The 20,345-nt window shown below is 42.3% G+C and overlaps 1 protein-coding gene across 18 annotated transcripts in view; it reads left to right on the top strand.

Moving 5' to 3' along the window:
- ITPR1 (inositol 1,4,5-trisphosphate receptor type 1) overlaps nucleotides 1-20,345 on the top strand; it is a 191,537-nt gene that overhangs the window by 113,518 nt on the left and 57,674 nt on the right. For 17 of the 18 annotated variants that reach the window (XM_026074800.1, XM_026074799.1, XM_026074806.1 and 14 more), the window contains 2 exons: nucleotides 10,442-10,574; nucleotides 11,979-12,169. The exons of the other annotated variant lie outside the window; for it this stretch is intronic. In XM_026074800.1, coding sequence (XP_025930585.1) covers nucleotides 10,442-10,574; nucleotides 11,979-12,169 — 324 coding nt within the window. The remainder of the gene's footprint in view (nucleotides 1-10,441; nucleotides 10,575-11,978; nucleotides 12,170-20,345) is intronic. 18 annotated transcript variants of the gene reach the window in all.

The raw sequence follows: 20,345 nt of genomic DNA, 5'->3' as shown, positions 1-20,345 counted from the left end.
GATTTAAGTAAAACTTCTATTAAAAGGGCAGTGGGTTTTTTGATTAAGTAATGACATCTGTTATCTTCTTTATTCAGTTAATAAACAGTATCCAGCAAAATACACCTGCAAACGCACTCAATATAGTTTTTGAGTTGGGGCTTCTTTTTCCCTCTTTGCTTTGGTCTTGAGGTTTCAAGTAGGTGAAGAGAGAACTGAAAATTCTGGTTCAAAGGGTGTTTGACTGAAATAACCTTTTCGGTGATGTTTATCAATGATAAACTGTAAAACTACTTTAGAACAGCTGAGTAAGGTGCAAAATATGTGCTATTTTGTGGATCTTAATTTGAATTGGAAGATTTATTAACCTCTTATGTGCTGGAGAGATGCAAATTTAAATTATTTTCCTTGTAGAGAAAGCTTGCACCACAGTCATTTCTCTTGTGTATTTTGCACTTAGACAGTGCTTCACTTGTTATGTCTCAAGTAGAGGAAATGCAGGCTCTAATAAATTTTTGTGGGCTGCCTTGTATTTTTTCCTTCACAAATCCTGCAATCTTCAGACTGTTTTTATTGCACAAACTAGAACTGGAATTTGTAAGCTCTTTGGAACAGGAGACTGGAGTGGTTCTTATAGTAATTTGTCAAAACATTTGCACCATGTTAACAGCAGATTAAAGCTACCAATGTAAAATGTGTAGCAAAGGTAGCTTTCACTATATTCAGTTACTGTAAATGGCTTGAAAGATTGAGAATTATAAGAGGAGCAAGTGAGATTTAATTCCCCCTAAAGGTCAGTGGCATATAAGAGACTGAGCTCCTTAACTTGAGGGAAGTCCCAGCCCAAATAAAACATGCCTTCGAAACTGCAAACTCTGGAAAATTAAAGAAGGAACGACCGTATGTGGATCTTGGTGACGTTTCAGCTTAGACACTGACAGTCCTTGGGCCAGATTTCCCACCTGAAGGTCTGGCAGTGCACAGAGGCTCTGCAGATGCACGGAGGTGGGGTGGGGGGGAGATTAGCCACCTCCCTGATCCGCGTGTGCACGCGTGTACACGCGTGTGCGCAGAGGTGAGCGGGCGTAGGCGTGGGGGTGCGGCTGTGCCACGCGGTGCGGCAGTCCCCCTCCTCTCCCCGCAAATCCTGCGGGCCGTGTGCGAGGGCTGCAGCAGCAGGGATGCACCCTAACAGTATACTGATCCACATCTGACACTGCTGCTTAATTTATGCTGGTGTAAAATCCTCCGTCGCATTCTAAAAATAAAATGCACAGTAACTTTGATACGGGTCTGTTACAATGGTAAACTGTAACGTGGGAAGACTTTTTCAAAGCAGGTTCAGTGCTTTTGGTTCCCAGTTATTCCCTGCTGCCCTGAAACTTATCCATGGCAAGTCAAATACGTTTTTGACAAACACACCTACATATCATCTGCAGAGGCTAAAATTTCCCATCCRATACAAATTTTTTCCTCAGTTCTACAAGGTAACGATATTGGCCTTACAAAGGAGGCTTTGCAAGTAAATAACCTACACTGGTGGATATTTCTCTTCTCATGGAGTTCATCTATTACTATTGAAGAATTATGAAGGACAGCCAACTAATTTGTTCTATAACTTGTTTTCATGAATCGGGACAGGTAGCAGAATGAGAACACTGCTGTGCTGGGTGTTTCCAGTAAGAGCAATAGTGAATGTATCCCATGGAGAAGAGAAATTCAGAAGAGAGAGGAAAGAAGTGGAAAGGGTCTTCTAGGACTGTATCTAAACAGGCAATCCTAACTTCAGTGCCAGTTGATACAGGAGATGACAGTGTAAGAATTAAGGTAGATAAAATAGAGGACAGTAGTTTGCTAATAAGCTCTATCCCAGATCTTCACTGCTGTTCTTTACATCTGAATATACAACTTAGGTATCAAAAGCTTAATTTGATATTTGATTGACTGACTATGTAGTTGTGTTTTTTCCCTTTTTACTTCCTCTGCTATGCCAAAGAGCTCTCCCCACCACCCCAATAATTAGATGCCATAAGCGTGAAATTGGGTCAGTTTGGGAATTCATGGGTTTCAAGACCAGAAGGGACCATTAAGTAATTTAGCTTGACTTCCTGCCCAATGCAGGCATCTCATTTCTCCCAATTGCTTCTGTATTGAGCCAAATAAATTCAGTTTGACTAAGCTTCTTCAAAATATTCAGTGTTGATCTTGAAGACCTTCAAAGATGGATGGCAGTTTACAGCAGTGCATTGCACTAGCTAGTCACCTCTGTGTCTGATTTAGAGTGCTCAGATAGAAAGTGACCTTAAGGAGACATGAGAGTTTGGAAACTGGCATGAAAGTGTGAAAGTCGAACAGTCTGAGGTTTGCCAGCCTGTTTGTYGTTTGAACTTAGAGATGGTCTGAAATGGAGGAAATGGGTTTGTGCTTTTATGTGCACTATTTCATCCATTTTCTGACAAAATTCCAAAGTTTAGTGAGGCTGAAGAGAAGAGGATCAGGTTCTTGAAAGCGTTTGTAAGCATATGCTCACACAAACATGCAGCTTTTCCTGATGAGATTATTTTCTGCCCATTTTTTTAATATTACAATATGAGATTTTTTTTCTATCCTGTTTTGCTGAAGCCATTCCTTGGAGGAGACCCAGTCCATATGAACTGGAATCTCCATCTACTTTTTAAATGCATTTCAAGCTTCTTCAGAGAGCTCATGTTCTAGATGTTTACTAGATAGGTGAGTTTAAAAAAATTAACAAGAGAAGTAATCCTGAGACTTTAAACGGAAATCTAGAAAGATTTCTTCAAACCCTTTTCACTTTATCTACACTACTAATTGTTTGAATTTTCCACGAAAGACTGGCTTATACAAATTTGGTCTTTTTTTTTTTTTTTTTAAGCAAATGAAACTTAAATTTTCACACCTTCCTCAAAACTGTAAAAGAAAAAAGACAAAAATCTCTTCCACATGTGCCCTCTATTTTTAGAGTGTTGTGTTGAGATGTAATGAGTTCACAGGAGCTCTCACTGACTTTGTAGGTTGTTGAGGTGGACACATCTACTCTTGAGTCAGATAAAGACTGTTCTGGGAAACACATAGCCTGTCTGTTGGGGAAACATGTTAGAAGCATTCCGGTCACCAATAGGTCAAAAATTGTAATTCTCCTGTTATGGGTAACGATGAGGTTTATTCGCCAACCTGCAGGAATGGAAACTTCAAAGGAAGGAGGGTTTTTCTGTACAGTAAGTTGAAACGAACTTTTCCTACTACTAGCAAAAAGGAAAAATGTTGCACTTTTCTCTGACCCTGCCACCCATTACATTTTAGTTTAAAGCTGGCTGCTGTATCCGTGGCACTCATCTGGCCTCTGTTAGTGAAGTGTCTTGGTAGTATACAAACTTTAATGTCCTATTTCCCCTTCCTCCCCTCCATCACTTTTTTAACAGGTGGAGAACTGAGGTATAGGGAGGCACAAGAAATTTAGCAGAATTACTCATTCTCCTCTCCCACCCTCATCAATCCTCTTTGTAAAGTATAAGCTAATGCTTTACGTTTTCAGAAGAAGTACTGCAAAGCACAGCACAGTAACAACTCAATAATTCTTTGTTATTTTAGCTCATTTTGACTCACATTTTCAGTATTTTGGGTTTATGCTCTTACTGAAAGATTGCTGAAGGCCTTGATAAGTCGGAATGCGCCAGCAGAGCATTGCCCAGGGCAGCGCTGCTGCCTGCAGATGAGTTTGGCGCTGGGCTCTGACATGCTGTTCTAGTTAGACGTGCTGTTGCTGCCAAAGGGGGAAGGCACAGGAATTTGCTAACTAAAATACTCGCTCTTCCCTTCTCAATTTAAGTTGAAAAGATCGAACTAATTTCATGCTGATTTTTCATCTCTGCCAGTTTTCAGCCCCAAAATGTTCATGTATGTTTGATTAATTTGTGGCCATGGTGTAAGCCTGGGAATAAGGGAGCTCTTCCATTTGGAATCCAAATTCCAATATGTTCTCTTCTCCCATCATGTCTGTTTGACCTCTCTGCTTCAGTTTCCCCTTCCCTGGAAGGGAGGGTACTTAACTTCCTTTAGAGCGATATGCACATTTTACTTGCTGTTGTAGGTGAGATGACTTATTAATAACAGGAATTTTTTGCTTTGTTCTGAAGCAAGTTGTACTGACTGTGTCCGCAATCCGAACAATGCGCCCAGACTAACTAATGACTTGACATGGCCTTTCCAATATCCAATCCACAAGCGACAAGGGTGTACTCGGTAATGTGTGCTCGGCAGGAACTGTGTGTTCCTCTGCATAAATGAGGTTCTTCCTGTTAACTTTTGCTCCTCTGGCTTAAATACTCTGTTTTCCAATCTGACCGTGAAAGAAACGGTTTCCATGCTTGTGAGGTTTCCAAGAGTGGTGACAATGCAAGGAAATGGTGTACCAAAGGCCGTGTGAATTAGCCAGGAGGAAAGTCTATTAGGAGAAGAATGGAGAGCGTTCTTCCTGACTGTGCCTGTCTACTGAGCACCACAGTGGAAAATGTTAGTTCCCAAGAAGTGGAATCTCTCCATAATTAGATTTCTAGATCCTGATGGCCTTGATTTTTTTGCCATGTATTTTCTAGGCTGCAGTGGATATTGGGTTAAAATACCACAGTCACTCTCACAGCCTCTGCTTGATTTGTCTGTCTAGTTTGTATGCCCTTTAGGCAGACATGGACAATGAGCAGCTGACTTAATTTGGTATTACTGTATTGTAATAGACTTATTTCTTAGCGTCTGCTTCTGAGAAGTTAAATCAGTTTACCCACTGTTAAGTAGATAGTTTCATTTTAATGTTTAGGTCTCTGTTGAATGTCTAAGTTCTGCTAAATAAGTTGCTTGTCTTGATCTGTTTCCATGTGATGATCAGCATTTTAAATTTGAAAAACTGTCACCGTTAAGCTGCTTATTTCATTGCTCATGTTTGATACTGTATTACCTATCTTTTATCTCAGGAAAATAATGTTTATAAATGAGAATCCACTGAAAACATTTTTCTAAAATAATATTCTAAATGTGTCTTTTAGTGACACACAGCATTTGTTTCTTCAGCTACCCCACTGGGGATAAGTGCGTTATGTTCGCTGTGCGCAAGTCGCAAACACCTTGTACGCAGGCTGAGCAAGCTGTCCGGCAGCGCCCTTCTCAGCTGCAGGCCTGTATGCAACTGCAGCTTAAGCTTTTTGCTTGTGCCTTTGTGCTCATGCAAAGTAGTTTGGGCTGTTCAAAGGATACCTGCTAAATTTTCAAAATGTAGCCCTTTTAGAAGCATGGGGGGTGGGTGTAAACAGTAATTATGCCATAATTCATTTGTGATGATTCAGCTCAAGTCAAACAGTTTCTAGCTCCCTTCCCCTTAAGTGTTGACCACTAGATTTCTGTTGAGATGAAAGAATCTTGAAGGATGACTAATTTTTCTGCATTTTACTTTCAACTAGCTGCCGCAACCTCCAGAAACGGAAAACTCTGTAGAGGTGTGTCACCCACCTATATTTGTACAACAGGCAAATATTGGTGTTTTGAAGTAGTCCTGGTGGAGTGTCTTGTTGGTTTAAAAAAAAAAAAAGTGTGAAATGTGTGTTCCTGCGTGGTGTAGACAGTGGAAAAATTAGCAGATTTGTTCAAGTGGTTCAATCCAATACGGCATCAGCCTGATAATCTGAAATACTTTCTATATTAATGCATGTAAACCAATCCCAAATATTTGTTCCTAGACAAAGTAAGGGACCCAAAGGACTGATGGCTTAACCAATCCAGGGTAGGATTGGTCAKGGAACGGAGGTGGCCAAAGAAGCTGGTGGAAATTTCATAATTCCAGAACTGCTGGGTGTCCAATTTAAAATGACAGAGTGAAACAATTAATGGTGACTTGACTTCATCGAGATCACTAGCTCTTCTGTGAATTGGGTGTTTAGGAACACTTCATTTGAGATAGCCCAACATTACTTCACACAAGACGCATCATTTGCCAAAAATAAGAAGTAGGGATTTATAAAAACCTTGAATTGTTTTGGAATTAATGGGACATCCAGAGGTAGTGTTGGTAGATTATACCAGTGGGTAATATATTACTGCAAATCTAATTAAAACTACATGGAAGTCCAAGTCTAGGAGGCTGTTAGATTTGTTTTGAAATCACAAAGAGGAAAAAAATGCAGTTTATGGTGTTTTGGACCTTTTTATTAGTAATTTTTGTGGAAGACTGTTATAAACTGAAACGCTTGGTGGTCACAGAATGACTTTGAGATGTGTCGGGGATGGCTCCTGGCTGAACTACGTCCCTGGACAAGAGCGATGCTTGCTCTGCACTTTTCAAAACGCTTTCTAAGCAACAAGAACTTGACGTACTTTGGGTTTACAAAGTGTGAGTTCTAATCCGTGATAAATTTCTGAAAATTTGCTTCTTTTAGATACTTAATATCTGAAATAAGAGATTTGATTTGGAAATGTGAACGTGCTATGGGACTTTGGTAAATCAGAGTAAAGCCTCACTGAAGTCTTGAAACACAACCATGGCACTGGAATGAAAACCCTGTAGGTTTTGTCAGAGGCCCTCCACAGTCTCAAAAGAGCTTCATTGACCACAACTGGATACGTTAAAGTACCTACACTTCCACCAGAAGTGTGTGTATAGTGGGGAGGGGTGTTTGTGTGTGTACGTGTGTGTATATGTGTATATGTATGCATGGACATAGTGCATGGTTTCAGCTCTTGAAAACTTTTGTGTTCCTGGTAACTGTAAAATTAGATAGACTTTGTGTTTTCTTTAAATCCCCGAGAATGTGTTGGCATACATGCATGCCATGTGTGGTCTGCTGGAGGGTGTCAAAGCAGACTGGTGAAGTACTGTTAGAGCTAATTAAGGCCTGATGTTGTGTTTAGACAGCTTGCCAGTTGATCTTCCTTATCTCCCCCCTTGCTTTCAGCTGTGACTTTCCTTAATATTTTCCATGAGTGCAAAGATGTTAGTGTCTCTTTAGTGTTGCTCTGCTTTAAAATGACATTTCTGCACGCGCAGCAGGAGCTTGATCAAAGTCTACCACAGAGGCAACTGGAGGATCATAGAAGGGTATGTACAGCTGTCAAGCACACTTAAAATTAATCCACTACCTTTTCCTTTTAAATGGTGAAGTGCAAATCGCGTAGGAAACTTCTGTGGTTGTTGTCAATCTCCTAGAAAGTCTAAAGCTAGCAGCTCCGCTTATGAAACAAGATACATGGGCAGCTCCCACTGTATTAAATGGGAGGAGCGGGTGCTGGGTCGCTTGGAATTAAACCTCAGCCCCTGCTCTAGTCTCTTCACACTTCTAAAGTCTTCCCCTTTGCACACTTGTAAAGTGAGATTAATCGGGCCTTGTGGAGTTTGCTTGTTTTGGTCCCCCAAAAAACCCTCTTCCTTCATAAACAGTCAAGCTGTAAAATCAGCACTGCTAATACTTGCTGGTTCATTACAGTATTTCTCGCTTTCTGCTGCTCTTATAGCCACAAACAGAATAACAGCAACTTATAGCTGCTTCACTCTTAGGTTTTATTAAATATTCTCTGTAACACAGATTTAATGCTGATAACAGGTTTTTGATAACACCTAAACGGAGTTGTTTGTATCTGTTCTATTGATGTATGTACAATAATGTTTGTATACTCCTAACTAATAGTTTACCTTGATGATGAATGCAGATGAAACCGAGTGCTGCTGGATTTTCTAGGTAGCATGTTTGATTTTTCTTAACGCCGCCAAAAATCTGATATTTGTTTGCATACTGTACACATCAAAGTGATGTATAATAGTAACATGATGGTTAAAGAACTGTTCTGAAGCCAAGCATTGCAACTGAATTAATTATAACATTTCTTAAATACCACATTTTTTCTCTCCTTTATTTCAGTCACATTCTCATACACTTATTAGCTAACACAGTGCTTTTGAGTAATTAAATAAGAGATTAAGTTTTTTTCTCAGCTAGAATTGCAAATGACACTGGATGTGGCAGTGGCTGGCCAGACCTTTGAACCTGTGGATCATCATGCTTTCCTTTCTAACTAGAAACTACAGATGCTTCATGCCTGTTCCCACTTGTATTTTCTGGTTAGCTTGTCCTGTTTTGGATATAGTCCTAGCCCAGCAAGAAAGCAGACATGCTGCAGGTCTGTCACGAGGGCAGGATTTCCCTGTGAGCTCTGTCCTCTCACCTGAACTATTTTGACTACGAAATCGAGGTTGTCTTCTGCTCCACAATGGACTAGAAAGAAAGGCTAGAGACAACCCAACAAGCTCTAGTTAAATGTCTGGATTCAGGAAGAGGTGGAGTTGACTGAACAGCATTTCTTGTAGTTGGATGTGTGTTAACATCTTCATAGTAAGTTGTAAAAAATTACCATTTTTAAATGCCAGTTGTCCTGACAACTGCTAGTTAGTTTAATGGAAGAGAAAAAGGTAATGTGAAAACTTCCATCGTAACTTGATTTTGGCACAGGGCTATATGAATATAACAAGTTTCCTTTCTAATCAGTGCACATGTAGAAGAAAGATGTAGTTTGGGGGGCTTTTTTGTCTGGCTTGACCTTGGTCTGTCACGCATTGCTCACCACCTGCCGGACTGAGAGCAGAGAGTGGTTAAAGCACTGTGCTGCGTGTGCTGAACAGCGGCACGGCGTTGTCGGACTAGCTCCGCTGGGGTACAAATCTGCTCGAGCCTTTGAGTTGGTCTCTTGCCTCTCCTACGTTTGCACAATTGGGCCCAAGCGGTGCTAGGAAGTGTATGCCCCTTGGAAAAGTACTGATTATTTTTTTTGGTACTGTTGTTTCAAAGTGACTTGCTTTTTTATTATTTATTTATTTGGACTTTTGGAAGCGGCTGGCCCAAAAGCTCTCCTAGTGTTTATTTTACATCTCATCTCCCTTCCTCTTCCCATCCCCCTMTGCCTCTGTAAAATGCAGCTCCTATGTAGCTGCTTTCATGCTAATAATCTCTAGGAGCAATTTTAATCCGCTAAACTGCAGTGAGAAGCAGAAGGCCGCAGCCCTGACGTGAGCGCCGGCCGTACAGAAAGAGCAGTGGTCTCTGACAAACTGCAGAGAGGTGTCTAGCTTCTTAGTTCAGAAGCGATTTCTGAAAGTTTTTGGAGGRTTTTTAATTCCCGGATGGACTGCTACTGTGATAGGGAGAAGAGCCCAAGGGAACAGGTTTCTCAAATCCTGGGAGACTTCTGTTGCACCACGGGTGTCTTTCCAGGGCGTTGCAGTATCAGAATTTACCTAATCTACCTTTGTGTGTGCTAACTTGAGTATCAAAAACAGCGTGGCCTGGTAGTGATGGAGTTGTGACCTAATGAACACTTTTATATGGATCTATTTACTTATTTGTGTTTGAAAGACCTCTTGTGAAAGTGTTAGATGTAAAGCTTCGCTTATGTAGCACCTAATATTAAACTGTGTAATTAATGATGTTTTGAATCTATAGCCAAGCTACTAATGTGATCTGAAATACAGCTGGAAATCAGTGTTGAGCACTTGTTTTGTGAATGGAGATCAAGACTCTTTAGTTGGTATGAAGTTATTTGTGGCTAGCTTTGTTTTTTTGAATCCCCAGAAAATTCCACCCCCACCCCAAATCCTGTCTCGGGCTGGCAGTCCTGTAATCACAGGCCACGTCCATTACAGAGAGGTAGCTCACAGTTGATAAATGCTGGTCTATAGGCACAAAGACCTTACAGAGATTAATCCAGCGATGGTGCTTCTGTACCCATCCATTGCTGGCCGTACTGCCAGCTTTTCTAYGGCTAAATGACTAGGAATTCCTCTTAAAAACTTAGAGGGGAGCAGCGCAGGGTGCATAGGCCAACACTGAAGCTGGGAGGTGTTTTGATCTCTTTTGGTGTCTGTTGACGAAAACAGCATGTACGTGGAGCAGAACTTGCAGGCGGTCGCGGAGCTGGAGCTCGTGCGGACGCAGCCGGCRGCGGTGGCCAGCACCGGTCCGTGGTGGGTGCTGCCACTGGCTTCAGCCAGCGACGCAGGGCAGGGGCGAGCGGCATGCTGCTGATGTTTTCTGAACTCCTCCTCTTCCTTTTGTGCTGCTGGGGCACAGATTCCACTTTTTTACGTGTAAGACTGAGACAATAGTTTTTCTTATCAATTTAAAAAAGATGCTCTTTCAGAATAAGGTCAGCCCAGCGAGCTTTCACGTGATGTCGGAGTGGTAGCTGTTCCTGGCGCTTGGAGCCCGTAAGCTCCTTTGAGCCCTCTCTGGGGTCCAGGCCTTCCTGAGAACATCTGAAGGCGCTAAGCGGGTTCTCGAGTCTCCAGCGCGCAGCTCCCCCTCCCGCGYGGCTAGTAGGCTAGTTATAAGCACAGTCCCCTTGCTGCTGAATATTACTAGTTTATTTAATCGTTAAACTCAAATGGTGATTTCATTATCCTCTTTGAATTAAGGGTGAGGCACTCAGGCAAGTTTTGGTCAACCGCTACTATGGCAACGTCAGACCGGCGGGAAGACGAGAGAGCCTCACGAGCTTTGGCAATGGCCCGCTATCTGCTGGAGGCGCTAGTAAAGCCGGGGGAGGAGGTAGGATGCGCTGCCTGCTAACTAGTGATTGTGTGACTCTGCCCTGCCAAATTGTCTTTGTCTGTTCCTGCATGACAAATTGAATATCTTACAGGTGAAATAGCCTTTTTCCCCCCTCCCTTCAGACTTTTCCCCTACTATTCTGTCCTATGAAATTCACAAAAAAAGAAGAAATTATGCACAGTGGATGGTGAAGAAGTCCTACTTGCTTGTCGGTCCTGGCTTTGGAAACTTCAATATGTTTTAACCCTCCTTGAGGGATTTTGTTTTAAGCTGAGCTAAGCATAGCTCTCCTGTCTCTAATCATGTAAACTGCTTTTTATTCATGCAGATGAGAGTAGTATTTTTTTTTTCTTACTGCATTTGAGAAAATACTTTAAAATGAAAACAGACAGAGCTTTTTATGCTTTCCAGAGACTTTGTTGGTCTGGCTTGATTTTTGTGGTTTTGCTTTGAACRAATTTACTTAAGAAATCTGATCAATTTAGTATTTGCAATAATATTGGGAAAATGTGCTCACAGGGAAGTCAGATTAACCATATCTAAAACAAAAGCATTTCATTGTATTACACAGAGATTGCAGGGTAGGATGAGCAAAAATTACGTTTGAAGTCAACTGTAAAATGCAGCTTATTTAATTTGAGACCATTTGCTAAAAAAGCCAGTAATGTCATGCACATTTGTCAAAATACAATTCAGTGGGTTTTGCCTCTTCAGCATAAAGACTGTCAGTAATCCTGTTGAAAGCAGGCTTGATCAGGAATAATGAAAAATATATTTCCCCCCTGCCTTTTTCTGAAATTGGTATATATTACATTTGTCCTTGTGTAATGCTGCTGTCTGTCATACTCTTCCACTTACTAATCAGTTTTCCTCAGTTCTGGTTCTTCTTGCCTCTTCCACAGACTCTCTTGCCCACTTATGTTTGTTTATCTGTGGAGTTTTATGGTTCTGTACAGCGCTTTGCCMTCTACTGGAATTTGTCTTGCCTTTTCTCTGTCACTTCATTGGTACTGCAAAACCTTCRCTTTCTCTTGTATCCCTGAATCCATGCTGTTTCCAGAATGATCTTCCAGTACATCAGTCGCCTTTCCAACTCCTGTTTCTGATGAAGTGGTAGTTGCAGTAGCTGTTTCTTACTGTCAGCCAAGGCTGTCCTCAGGATACCACCTCCCTCAGACTTGCACACGTTAAAGCAGYGTGAGGTACCCATCTCGCAATGTGTCCTCTGTGCTCCAAGCTGCAAACTTTTCCTTGCAGAATTGCTATGTGTTGAGTTCCTTGCTGTTAATAAATGTATGTACCATTTGGGATAGGTTAATTATTTAAACCAGAAGAGAGATCCCATCACCTTAGAGTGGAAGGATTTGAATCTCAGGCTGTTTGTCATGATCACCTTTATAGGAGGAAGCTCCGGATCAAGTTCAATGAGCCGAGGTGAGATGAGTTTGGCAGATGTCCAGTGTCATCTGGATAAAGAAGGTGCATCCAACCTGGTTATAGACCTCATCATGAATGCCACCAGTGACAGAGTCTTTCATGAGAGCATCCTATTAGCCATTGCCCTTCTGGAAGGTGGGAACACTACAATACAGGTAGGAATATGGAAAACATCAAGCTTATAACTAGGACATGTTGGAAAGGGGAATGTTTTATGAAATCCCGGAAACTTCAGGATCTAAAGGAGATGGGAGGGGAATGACTAAATAATCTTTGACCTGTAATTAAGGGAAATAGCAGTCCTTACCATGCAAGAAGTAGCTTATTAAATGTTTGCATAGGAACTAGGTATTTTTATTCCTCAGGGCCATATAGAAGAATGTATAACAAAATAATTTTGCAACTTAAGTTAGTGTGACTACTTTCATGAGTAAGTTTAAGCAACCGCAAGTTGCTCTGAGACTTTTACTAGGTCTTACAGTTCAGACCAAAATTTAAAATAATTTTATGGTAAACTCCAGATAATCACCTTTCTCCTGTGATCTTGCTGTTCTTGGCTTCTGTGTTTTAAATGATTTGATTTCTCTACATGAGATTTACACCAATTGGACCTGCCAGCCTGGGGTTAGTATGGATTTTAATAAGCATACAGCAAGTAGCTTGTTATATTTCAGAAATGTAGTATTCTGTTACACACAAAGTAAAATCTTACTATGGCAAAAACATACCTGCAAAGATTATTGAATGTGTAATATCTTAGAACATGTGCAAAGTCAAAAGAGTATTTGCAGGCAGCCTGTTTCCATCTTGGACAGTTCAGAGGTAGACTGGGCTTTATGCATAGATACTGCAGAGAGTATTATCCCCTTTCCTGTCCGCCACTGCCATGTGTCTGCCATGTGTTTCACGTGTCTGAACAAAACAGTCAGTGATTTGTTTAAGGAGGTCATTTTCCCAGACAGTTCTGTTCTTTTCTGAGAAGTGATATTTCCAAGCATTTGATATATGTGACTGGTTTAGGCTTATAATTAGGATGCAGTACAAATGGCATTAAATTATAGGCTGTTGCCAAAATGGACAATCCTGTTCTGGCTAGCTCTGTCCCCTCCTTTGTGTGAATTGTACAGTTGTGGAGTGCGTTGAATCGAGTTGCTAATCTGACAGAAAACCAGCCTGACAATGAAAACAGATGTGATGTGCCACAGCAGAGGTGTTGCTAAAACCTGACCAGAGATGTGTGGAAGAGCAGGGCTGTTTTGGGTAGCGATACAGGATGAGATTTGATGAAGTGTAACAGAGCTGAATCCTGACTTGTTATAATTGATGATTGTGGTTAAGACTTGCACTAGATCTCTACAGCACCACTGCCTCTTCATGCCTTTTTGGGGCATGGTAAATTTTTGAGAGGAGAGAGGACTTTTTGGGGTTCCTTCTTCAATCTCTGAATCTGTAGTTATTACTCTTCTCCCCCCACTGTATATATACTCTAGAGTGAAGCTTCTTTGCAAGAGACAAAGTGGGACTAGAGCATTTGAAGTTCCATGTCACCTTAAACTGCAATGACAGGGTTAATTACCTTGGGGACAGTCACTCTTTTAAATTTCCTGATCTTCTCAAATGTAAGGGAACCTGAGCTTTCATCTTCCTAGCTCACAGGTAGCCTCAGGTAACCTCACACACTGTCATGCTGGAAGGAAAAACAAATTCTGCACCAGCCTGACACGGACAGATCCTTTGCTTATCCTGGACTGAGTAGAGTCACTTCCCTGCTGTATGCAAATCCTTGTTGGAGTTGGAGACAGGTTCCTTAGCTCATCTGGTCAAAACAAACAGGGAAATGTCTGATCCTTCTCCGCAGACACCTCTTTCACCAAAAAAAAGGAGACTGTTCGGTTTGCATTTGCTGTCGAGAGCTGCAAGTTGGGAGATTGTAAAATAACTATGTGGTTAGGAAAGAGCTATTGGCATAAGGTGGTTATAGCAAATCACATGACGCTTCGACATCCGTGCCGTGTGATCCTGCCAATTTCAGTTGCACTCTTGCCTTTTTAGATATTACTTCCGGCAAACCAGAATAACAATTTTCCATCCTTTCGTACTCAGGGTTAAGTGCTTAGTGGTTCTCTTTACCTTCAGAAAAATGTTCTGGGCAGGCAGCAGTTATTCTGTGCATATGCGTGTACATGCTCTAATGTAGCAGTAAAGGGGTTGGAAGGGAATTCTAATTTAGATTGCTTTTAAGTACAGAATATTTTATGAACCAAATCACTTGCGGATGCCTGCAGCTAATACTGTAAGACTGTGAGGTCTTGGACACACCCAGGAGCTCTAACTCATGCATGCAAAGCATAGATGAAACTTTACTGAAAATATCCTGTGAAGAGGTTGTGATGTAGCTATTCTGTGCTATAACAATTCAACAGCCTAGCAGGCAAAAGGCAAAGCAGGTTTATTAATGTACAGAGATGTTCCCCGACTTAGCTCTGCCAGTGATACCTTGCAAGTTCCCTGGGGCCTGAGCTTCCTTGTTTTACTTGCACTGTCGCTAGCACATGTGAACCCCCTTAATCAGGACCGCTACAATATCAGTAAAGGTCAGCACATATTCAGCTCTCTAGTCTTTCAGTATTATTTGAGACATGAAAGCCAAGTAAATAAAACTTTAAAATGTAGAAAAATGCCAACCACAAAGTTTAACTTCTGGGAGAACAGCTGGCTCAACATTGGTGAATCAAAATGGAGGTTTATGCATTAGTAAAATCATGGTTTCAGCTCTGTATCTCCTAGAGTAATTGCTGAGTGATGTCCAAGTTAAACCAGCATCCTRACACAGTAAATTCATGTAACCAAACTTTCTTCTCTCCACGTAGTAAGAATAGCATGTCTGCTCACCCAGAAAACAGAGAAGGCTCTGGGTGAAACCAAGCTATTAGGGAACACTACAGAAGAACTACTTGAGATAGTCACTCGTCTGCATAGCTTTAAATTGACATTTTTTTTTTTATACAGCAGTCTTTCACCACAGCGCAGAAAAGATTTAATAAAGGAGTAGAGCAGTGTGATGTCTGCTATTAGTAGAACTTTATTTTTGCAAAATACACTGCAAAAATTTTCTGGCTGCTTATGAAAACGTTTTGAGCCTTTTCTGGCTCCCTCATGAAAATGAACCCATTACTTTCTGTGGTCTTTATCCTGTGGTCGTCTTCTAATCTACAGTTTTCTTAATTTTGCAGATTAGATAGAGCTTCATAACCCTTGCAATCTGCAGTGTGGATTTTCTTAAGTTTTGCAGTGGTTTCCAGTAAATGCCAGTGGGATAGTCATCTTCACTCTCTGGACTAATAACTTTGTTCATTTTGCATCAGATATGTTTGTCATTGTGAAACTTGACCTAGCCAAATCAGCCAGCTTTGGCATTGAGTTCTAACACAATTCTAACACAAACTGATCTTCATTTCACAATTTTATGGTCATTATTAGCAGCTCTCGATATATAGTATTTTGAACAAGTTCATTCTGTGATCTGTCTGAATCAATTTTACCGAACTTAAATTGCTTATTTCTACAGCCTTTTGGGAATAGGAAACTAGTGGGACAGAGACAGGTTATGTAAAAAGTTTTTTTGGCAGCAAAGGCAGAGGTATTGTCCCTGCATGGCATTTTCTTAACTCCAGGTTTTCACACGGGAAACGTGTTGGGCCTGAAGTTAAGCAAAAGGTTTGTACCGACACAAGGAACTTGCATGTGATGATTGTAACCTGGTTAATAATGGGAGTTCCCGGTAACTCCCATGCGCTGTAGTGGAAGAATAGATCCCTGTGATGTTGGAAAGGGATAACTGGAATAGGTGTTACTGTTGCATTAGGTACGTACAGGGCCAATATTAAGGCTAGGCAAAGTAGGTGGTTGCCAACTCTAATAGAAAAGCAAATCTAGAAAGGTTCCTTGTTATAACTGGCAAGAGTGATTTTTATTGGAGTGTTAAGAAAATGAATGTGGGGGAGAAGCAGAACAAGAAAAAACTCCTGCTTTGTCTTCGTGAATCAGCTAAGCCGGCACTGTCGGGCACACTTAATCCCATGCTGCCCCGTTTTGAGGGATGAATGTGGACGTGATAAATGCACTCTAATTTGGTGAGGCTGGGGAAAGACAGCTGTCTTTGCCCAGTTGAAGCCCTCCGGATGGCACCTTTTCTAGGTTACTCCTAGTTTTTAGAGTAGACTCCGAAGCCCTGTCAGCTGCTGCGGTGAGAGGTGCTGCTGACGGGTCTGCGGGTGCCTCCGGTCAGTGAGAGCCCCAGTTTACGCTGGGAAGGGTGCCCTGATTTACGAGGCGGCAGAAACGCGGGTGGAACCGCAGGGTCGAAACCAGACAACAAATGAACCTGGCAAACGCTGCTGTTCCCGAGCTGAAAATTACATAAACCCCGCTATTAATTTATATAACCCTCGGTGGCATGTGCCTTGTGCAAGCCRGCTCGGGCAGCGCGGCGCGGCCGCTCGCAGGTGCAGCGCGGCTCGGGAAGCCTCTGCAGGGCCCGCGGGCACCGGCCCCGGCCGGACACCCTGACCCTGCTTGGCAATTGCTCTTGCTCCTAGGCAAGCTTAATTTACGGCTCCTCCTCTCCCTCAGAGGAGATCAAAGGATAGTCCGTTCCCTGCGTAAGCTGCCGCAGAGCGAATTTACCTCAATTAAAGTAACCTCGGCAAATGAGTGACGGTGGAGGAAATTGCTGAAGACTGCTCCTGTAACACTCCTCTCCTCTGCCAAATAAAAATTATGTGCACCATACACTCTGCTTCACCTCCTTCGAGTTTCAGGTTTCCTGGGTCTGTGGAAGTTGATGACAAGTAAACTCCCTTACATAACTTCCTCTCCATGGAGATTTTGGCCAGCTTGTTTAATTAGGGATCTTCTCAAAAGTTAGATTATGTGACAAATTACCCCCACAGCTGCCAGTGTTTTCAGGAAGGGAAGGGAAGGGGAGACYGAAGGCTCGGGTTTGAGGCGTTTGAGTGCCCCCCAAAGTCAGCGCGCAGCAGAGCTACCACTGCATGGTGTGATAAGGGCTTCCCCCCTTCACCTGCGATTCTTTCCAAGCCACCCAAAGCGGCCCCGCACAAGCTAGGTGCCAGAAATCACTCCTCCTCAATTAGTCTGGAAATCCTGGTCTGGGTAAAATGCTGGACTAATGTGGCTCTCCTATCTCCAGCTGTGTTTCGCACCGCRGGCGCACACCCTCAGACCCCGGGGACTTTCTCCTCGTGCGCCGCCACCACTAACAAAACTCCAGCGAGGTGATCTGTGGTCGCCTTCACTGAGCTCGGTGCCTCACACTGTCCCAAGATGATTGATAATTATTAAATAATTGCATAATTGATGCACAAGAAGGAATTGAATCCAGACTTACCGATTTCTATTTCTGGCCCCTAAGAAAGAAACTGAAGTTATCTCCATTCTTGCTAGGCACAAGGAGCCCACCACCACCTCTGGCAGAAAGTGCAGTTTTGACAGTGCTGGTATTAAGAGCACTAAAGTGCTGAAAAGCACCAAAAAGTGCTTCAGGTTCTGGCCTTGTGCTAAGAAAAACATGCGGAAACCTTGAAAATCTCAAGGGCTAAATACAATATTCAGTAGTCTAAAACCTCTTTATTTGGCCATGGTTGTTTGCATATCGTTTTAAAAGCAGACAGCTCAGATCTGTTCTGCTGCCCTTTTGCTCCGTTTTTGCTTCAGTGTAAAATGATTTCTGAGCAGTTTTTGTCTTGTAGTGTTAAAGCTATTTTCAGAACTTGACCACTGAAAGGGATAGACCTCTTCGCTCTCGGTCATACCTGTGTGCCTTTCTGATGCTTAGCTCTTCGCTTGTGTGCACAGCATGGCAGCCTGAATGTGTCATTTTTATTGCTGTCTGCTGTAGCTTTCCCATTTTATGAAGCAGTAACTTTGAGACAGATGTGTCCTTCAACTTACTGTAGTGTTAGCTGTGAAATAGTGACAAAAGTTGAAAGATAAGAAACGCTAAAAAGATCAACAGTGAAATAGCTGGAAACAGCCAGACAACCTTTTTTTTTTTTTTTTCGCTTTCCCTGTTGGCCTAACTATGCACTGTCCTATACAGTTGCCAAAACACTTAGTTTCCCAGTGTCCACAATTGCAATTGCTCTCAAATTTTAGGAGAAAATTTTGCAAAGTATTGCAGAAGTAATGATGATGTAAAACTCAGATTTAGTAGCATAATTGTGTTTTAGGGTTTGTGGTTTGAACTTTTTTTAACAAATTTAGTTTTTACAAAATTTGCAAGATTCACGGGTATCTGTGAGCTCACAAAATCTACATGATGACAAATGCTTCACAGGGCCAAAACATTTTTGGATCACTGAACTTTTGTAAATAGCACTTGAACTTCTGGTCACTGAAAAAAAAAAATCTTTATTTCTGCTGTTTGAAAGCTCCTTACCCCCATATGGAATGAGAAGAATTGTTGGTTTATAATAGGCAGTCAGAATTCTTTGATATGGGATTCAATGTTGTATCTTTTTAATGATTTTGATTATACCTGTTTAGGAAACTAATGCAAAACCAGCAAACTATTGGTGCCTATTAAGTGGTTGCCTGTGTCTTTCACTATTTGAATTAGTCTTTCTCAAGTTAAAATATACTGTAAAAATTCAAATTTACTTTTGACATTCTAAATATGTTACTTCGGAACATGACATACAAAAAATGTAAATCTTGATAAGGGCCTACATCAAACATTGCCTTCCCCTGTGGGCAGTGGTCTTGTCCGAGAGAGGTCTCCAAAATGAACCATCAAGAACCAATTGCGTGCAGCAGTTGCCTTCAAAACGAGGCATTGCACTTCCTCTAGTAATTAAGTCAGCATTAAGGAAATGCGTGTAGCAATGCAATGCAGATCGTCATGCGTGCGAGGAGATTTTAGGTTGCAAGCCTTTGAGAACACACAGAGTCTCTTTCATGTGTATTTAATGCATTTAGCACAGCGCAGTCGAGCATCTCACTTAGCCATTAGGCACCACCGTGTTAAACACAAACAAGCCCTGATAATAATGCATGGAGAGGCGGAGGGGAAAGCTGCCGGGAATCATCACTGCCCTTGTTTTACAAAGATGATTTCATTTTTATTGGGAGCAGTAACGTGTATCTATCACAGACGAGTTTGAGAACAGGGTGCATAAAGTGCGGTCATGGCTTCTGTGTTTCTACTTCTGCTGCAACTGATRCTTTCTGAAGCAAACGGGGCCACCAGGATTTCAGTATCATAGCATCTTTCTGGAACTCGGTCTTTTTGGCCAAAGGAAGGTTTTCCCCTTAGATTTTGAGGTGGCCATTTGTGCAATTGAGCAATATAGGCGAAAATGAGAGATGTGCCACATCTGAGTTCAGCTGCTTCACTTATCTCCTAGTGCTGGTAGCCTTGTATACAAAATTGTTTGTGGTTATTCGTGACTATGGGCCTCTCCTGCGGAAATTCGGTTGGTGTTGAGGTGCGAGTCTTACCGTAAGGAGCCGAGGATGCCGACTGCTAGTTCTTCCTATTGCCCTCTGTGGAAACCATGTCCAACTTAAACTTTGGAGATAATCCCTAACAGGATTAAAGTCCTCCACAAGCAGGCAGAGGCAAGCTATTCAGAAAAACAAGGTCATGCTGCAATTTTTTTTTTTTTTTTTTGGTAAGCACAGGAATCAACAAAGAGATGTTATATAACTTCTATTTATATCCTACTTGCTCACTAGCTGCAGGCATACGAGAGGAGCCGAGAAGGGAATTTAATGAGCTCTCGGGGCTTGCTCACCTTCCAGAGCTGGTAGGAGCCAGCTTGTTTTTGAAGTGCGTCAGCAAATGAAACTGGTGGTGGGTGGGTGGTTTGGGTAGGTGGACTGACTTGTTGCTATGGTTTTCTTTAATTCCTCCGTCTCTCAAGAAGATCTTACACTTTTTTTTTTTTTTTTTTTACCTCCCCCCTTTTGGGGAGTCTGCAGACTTCCTTGTTTCTCACACCTCCCCGTAGCTCCCCGGTTCCCCCGGGAAGCGGGATGCCAGCTGCTGCGGCGCCGGAGCCGCCCGGCGAGCGGTGCGAGCCCTCGGTGCGTGCTCGCACACGTGCGCGGGAGGAGCGGGTCGGGCCCCGAGGCGCCCACGCTTTGAAAGCCATCTGCTCCCCGTTTGCAGGGATTTTAAACCCTGAACTGAAGAGTCTCGTTTCTACCTGTAATTCCCCTCGCGCTGCGTTACTTCCTTCCAGTCATGGGGCGTCGCTGCCTTGGCCGCTGCCCGCGGGTTTGGTGTTGGTGGGCACCCCGCTGGCG

The sequence above is a fragment of the Apteryx rowi genome, unplaced genomic scaffold (assembly GCF_003343035.1).
Source record: "Apteryx rowi isolate R43461 unplaced genomic scaffold, aptRow1 scaffold_4, whole genome shotgun sequence".
Taxonomy (NCBI): domain Eukaryota; kingdom Metazoa; phylum Chordata; class Aves; order Apterygiformes; family Apterygidae; genus Apteryx; species Apteryx rowi.
The sequence above is the reverse complement of the archived record's forward strand: the minus strand, read 5'-3'. Positions and strand labels throughout refer to the sequence as shown.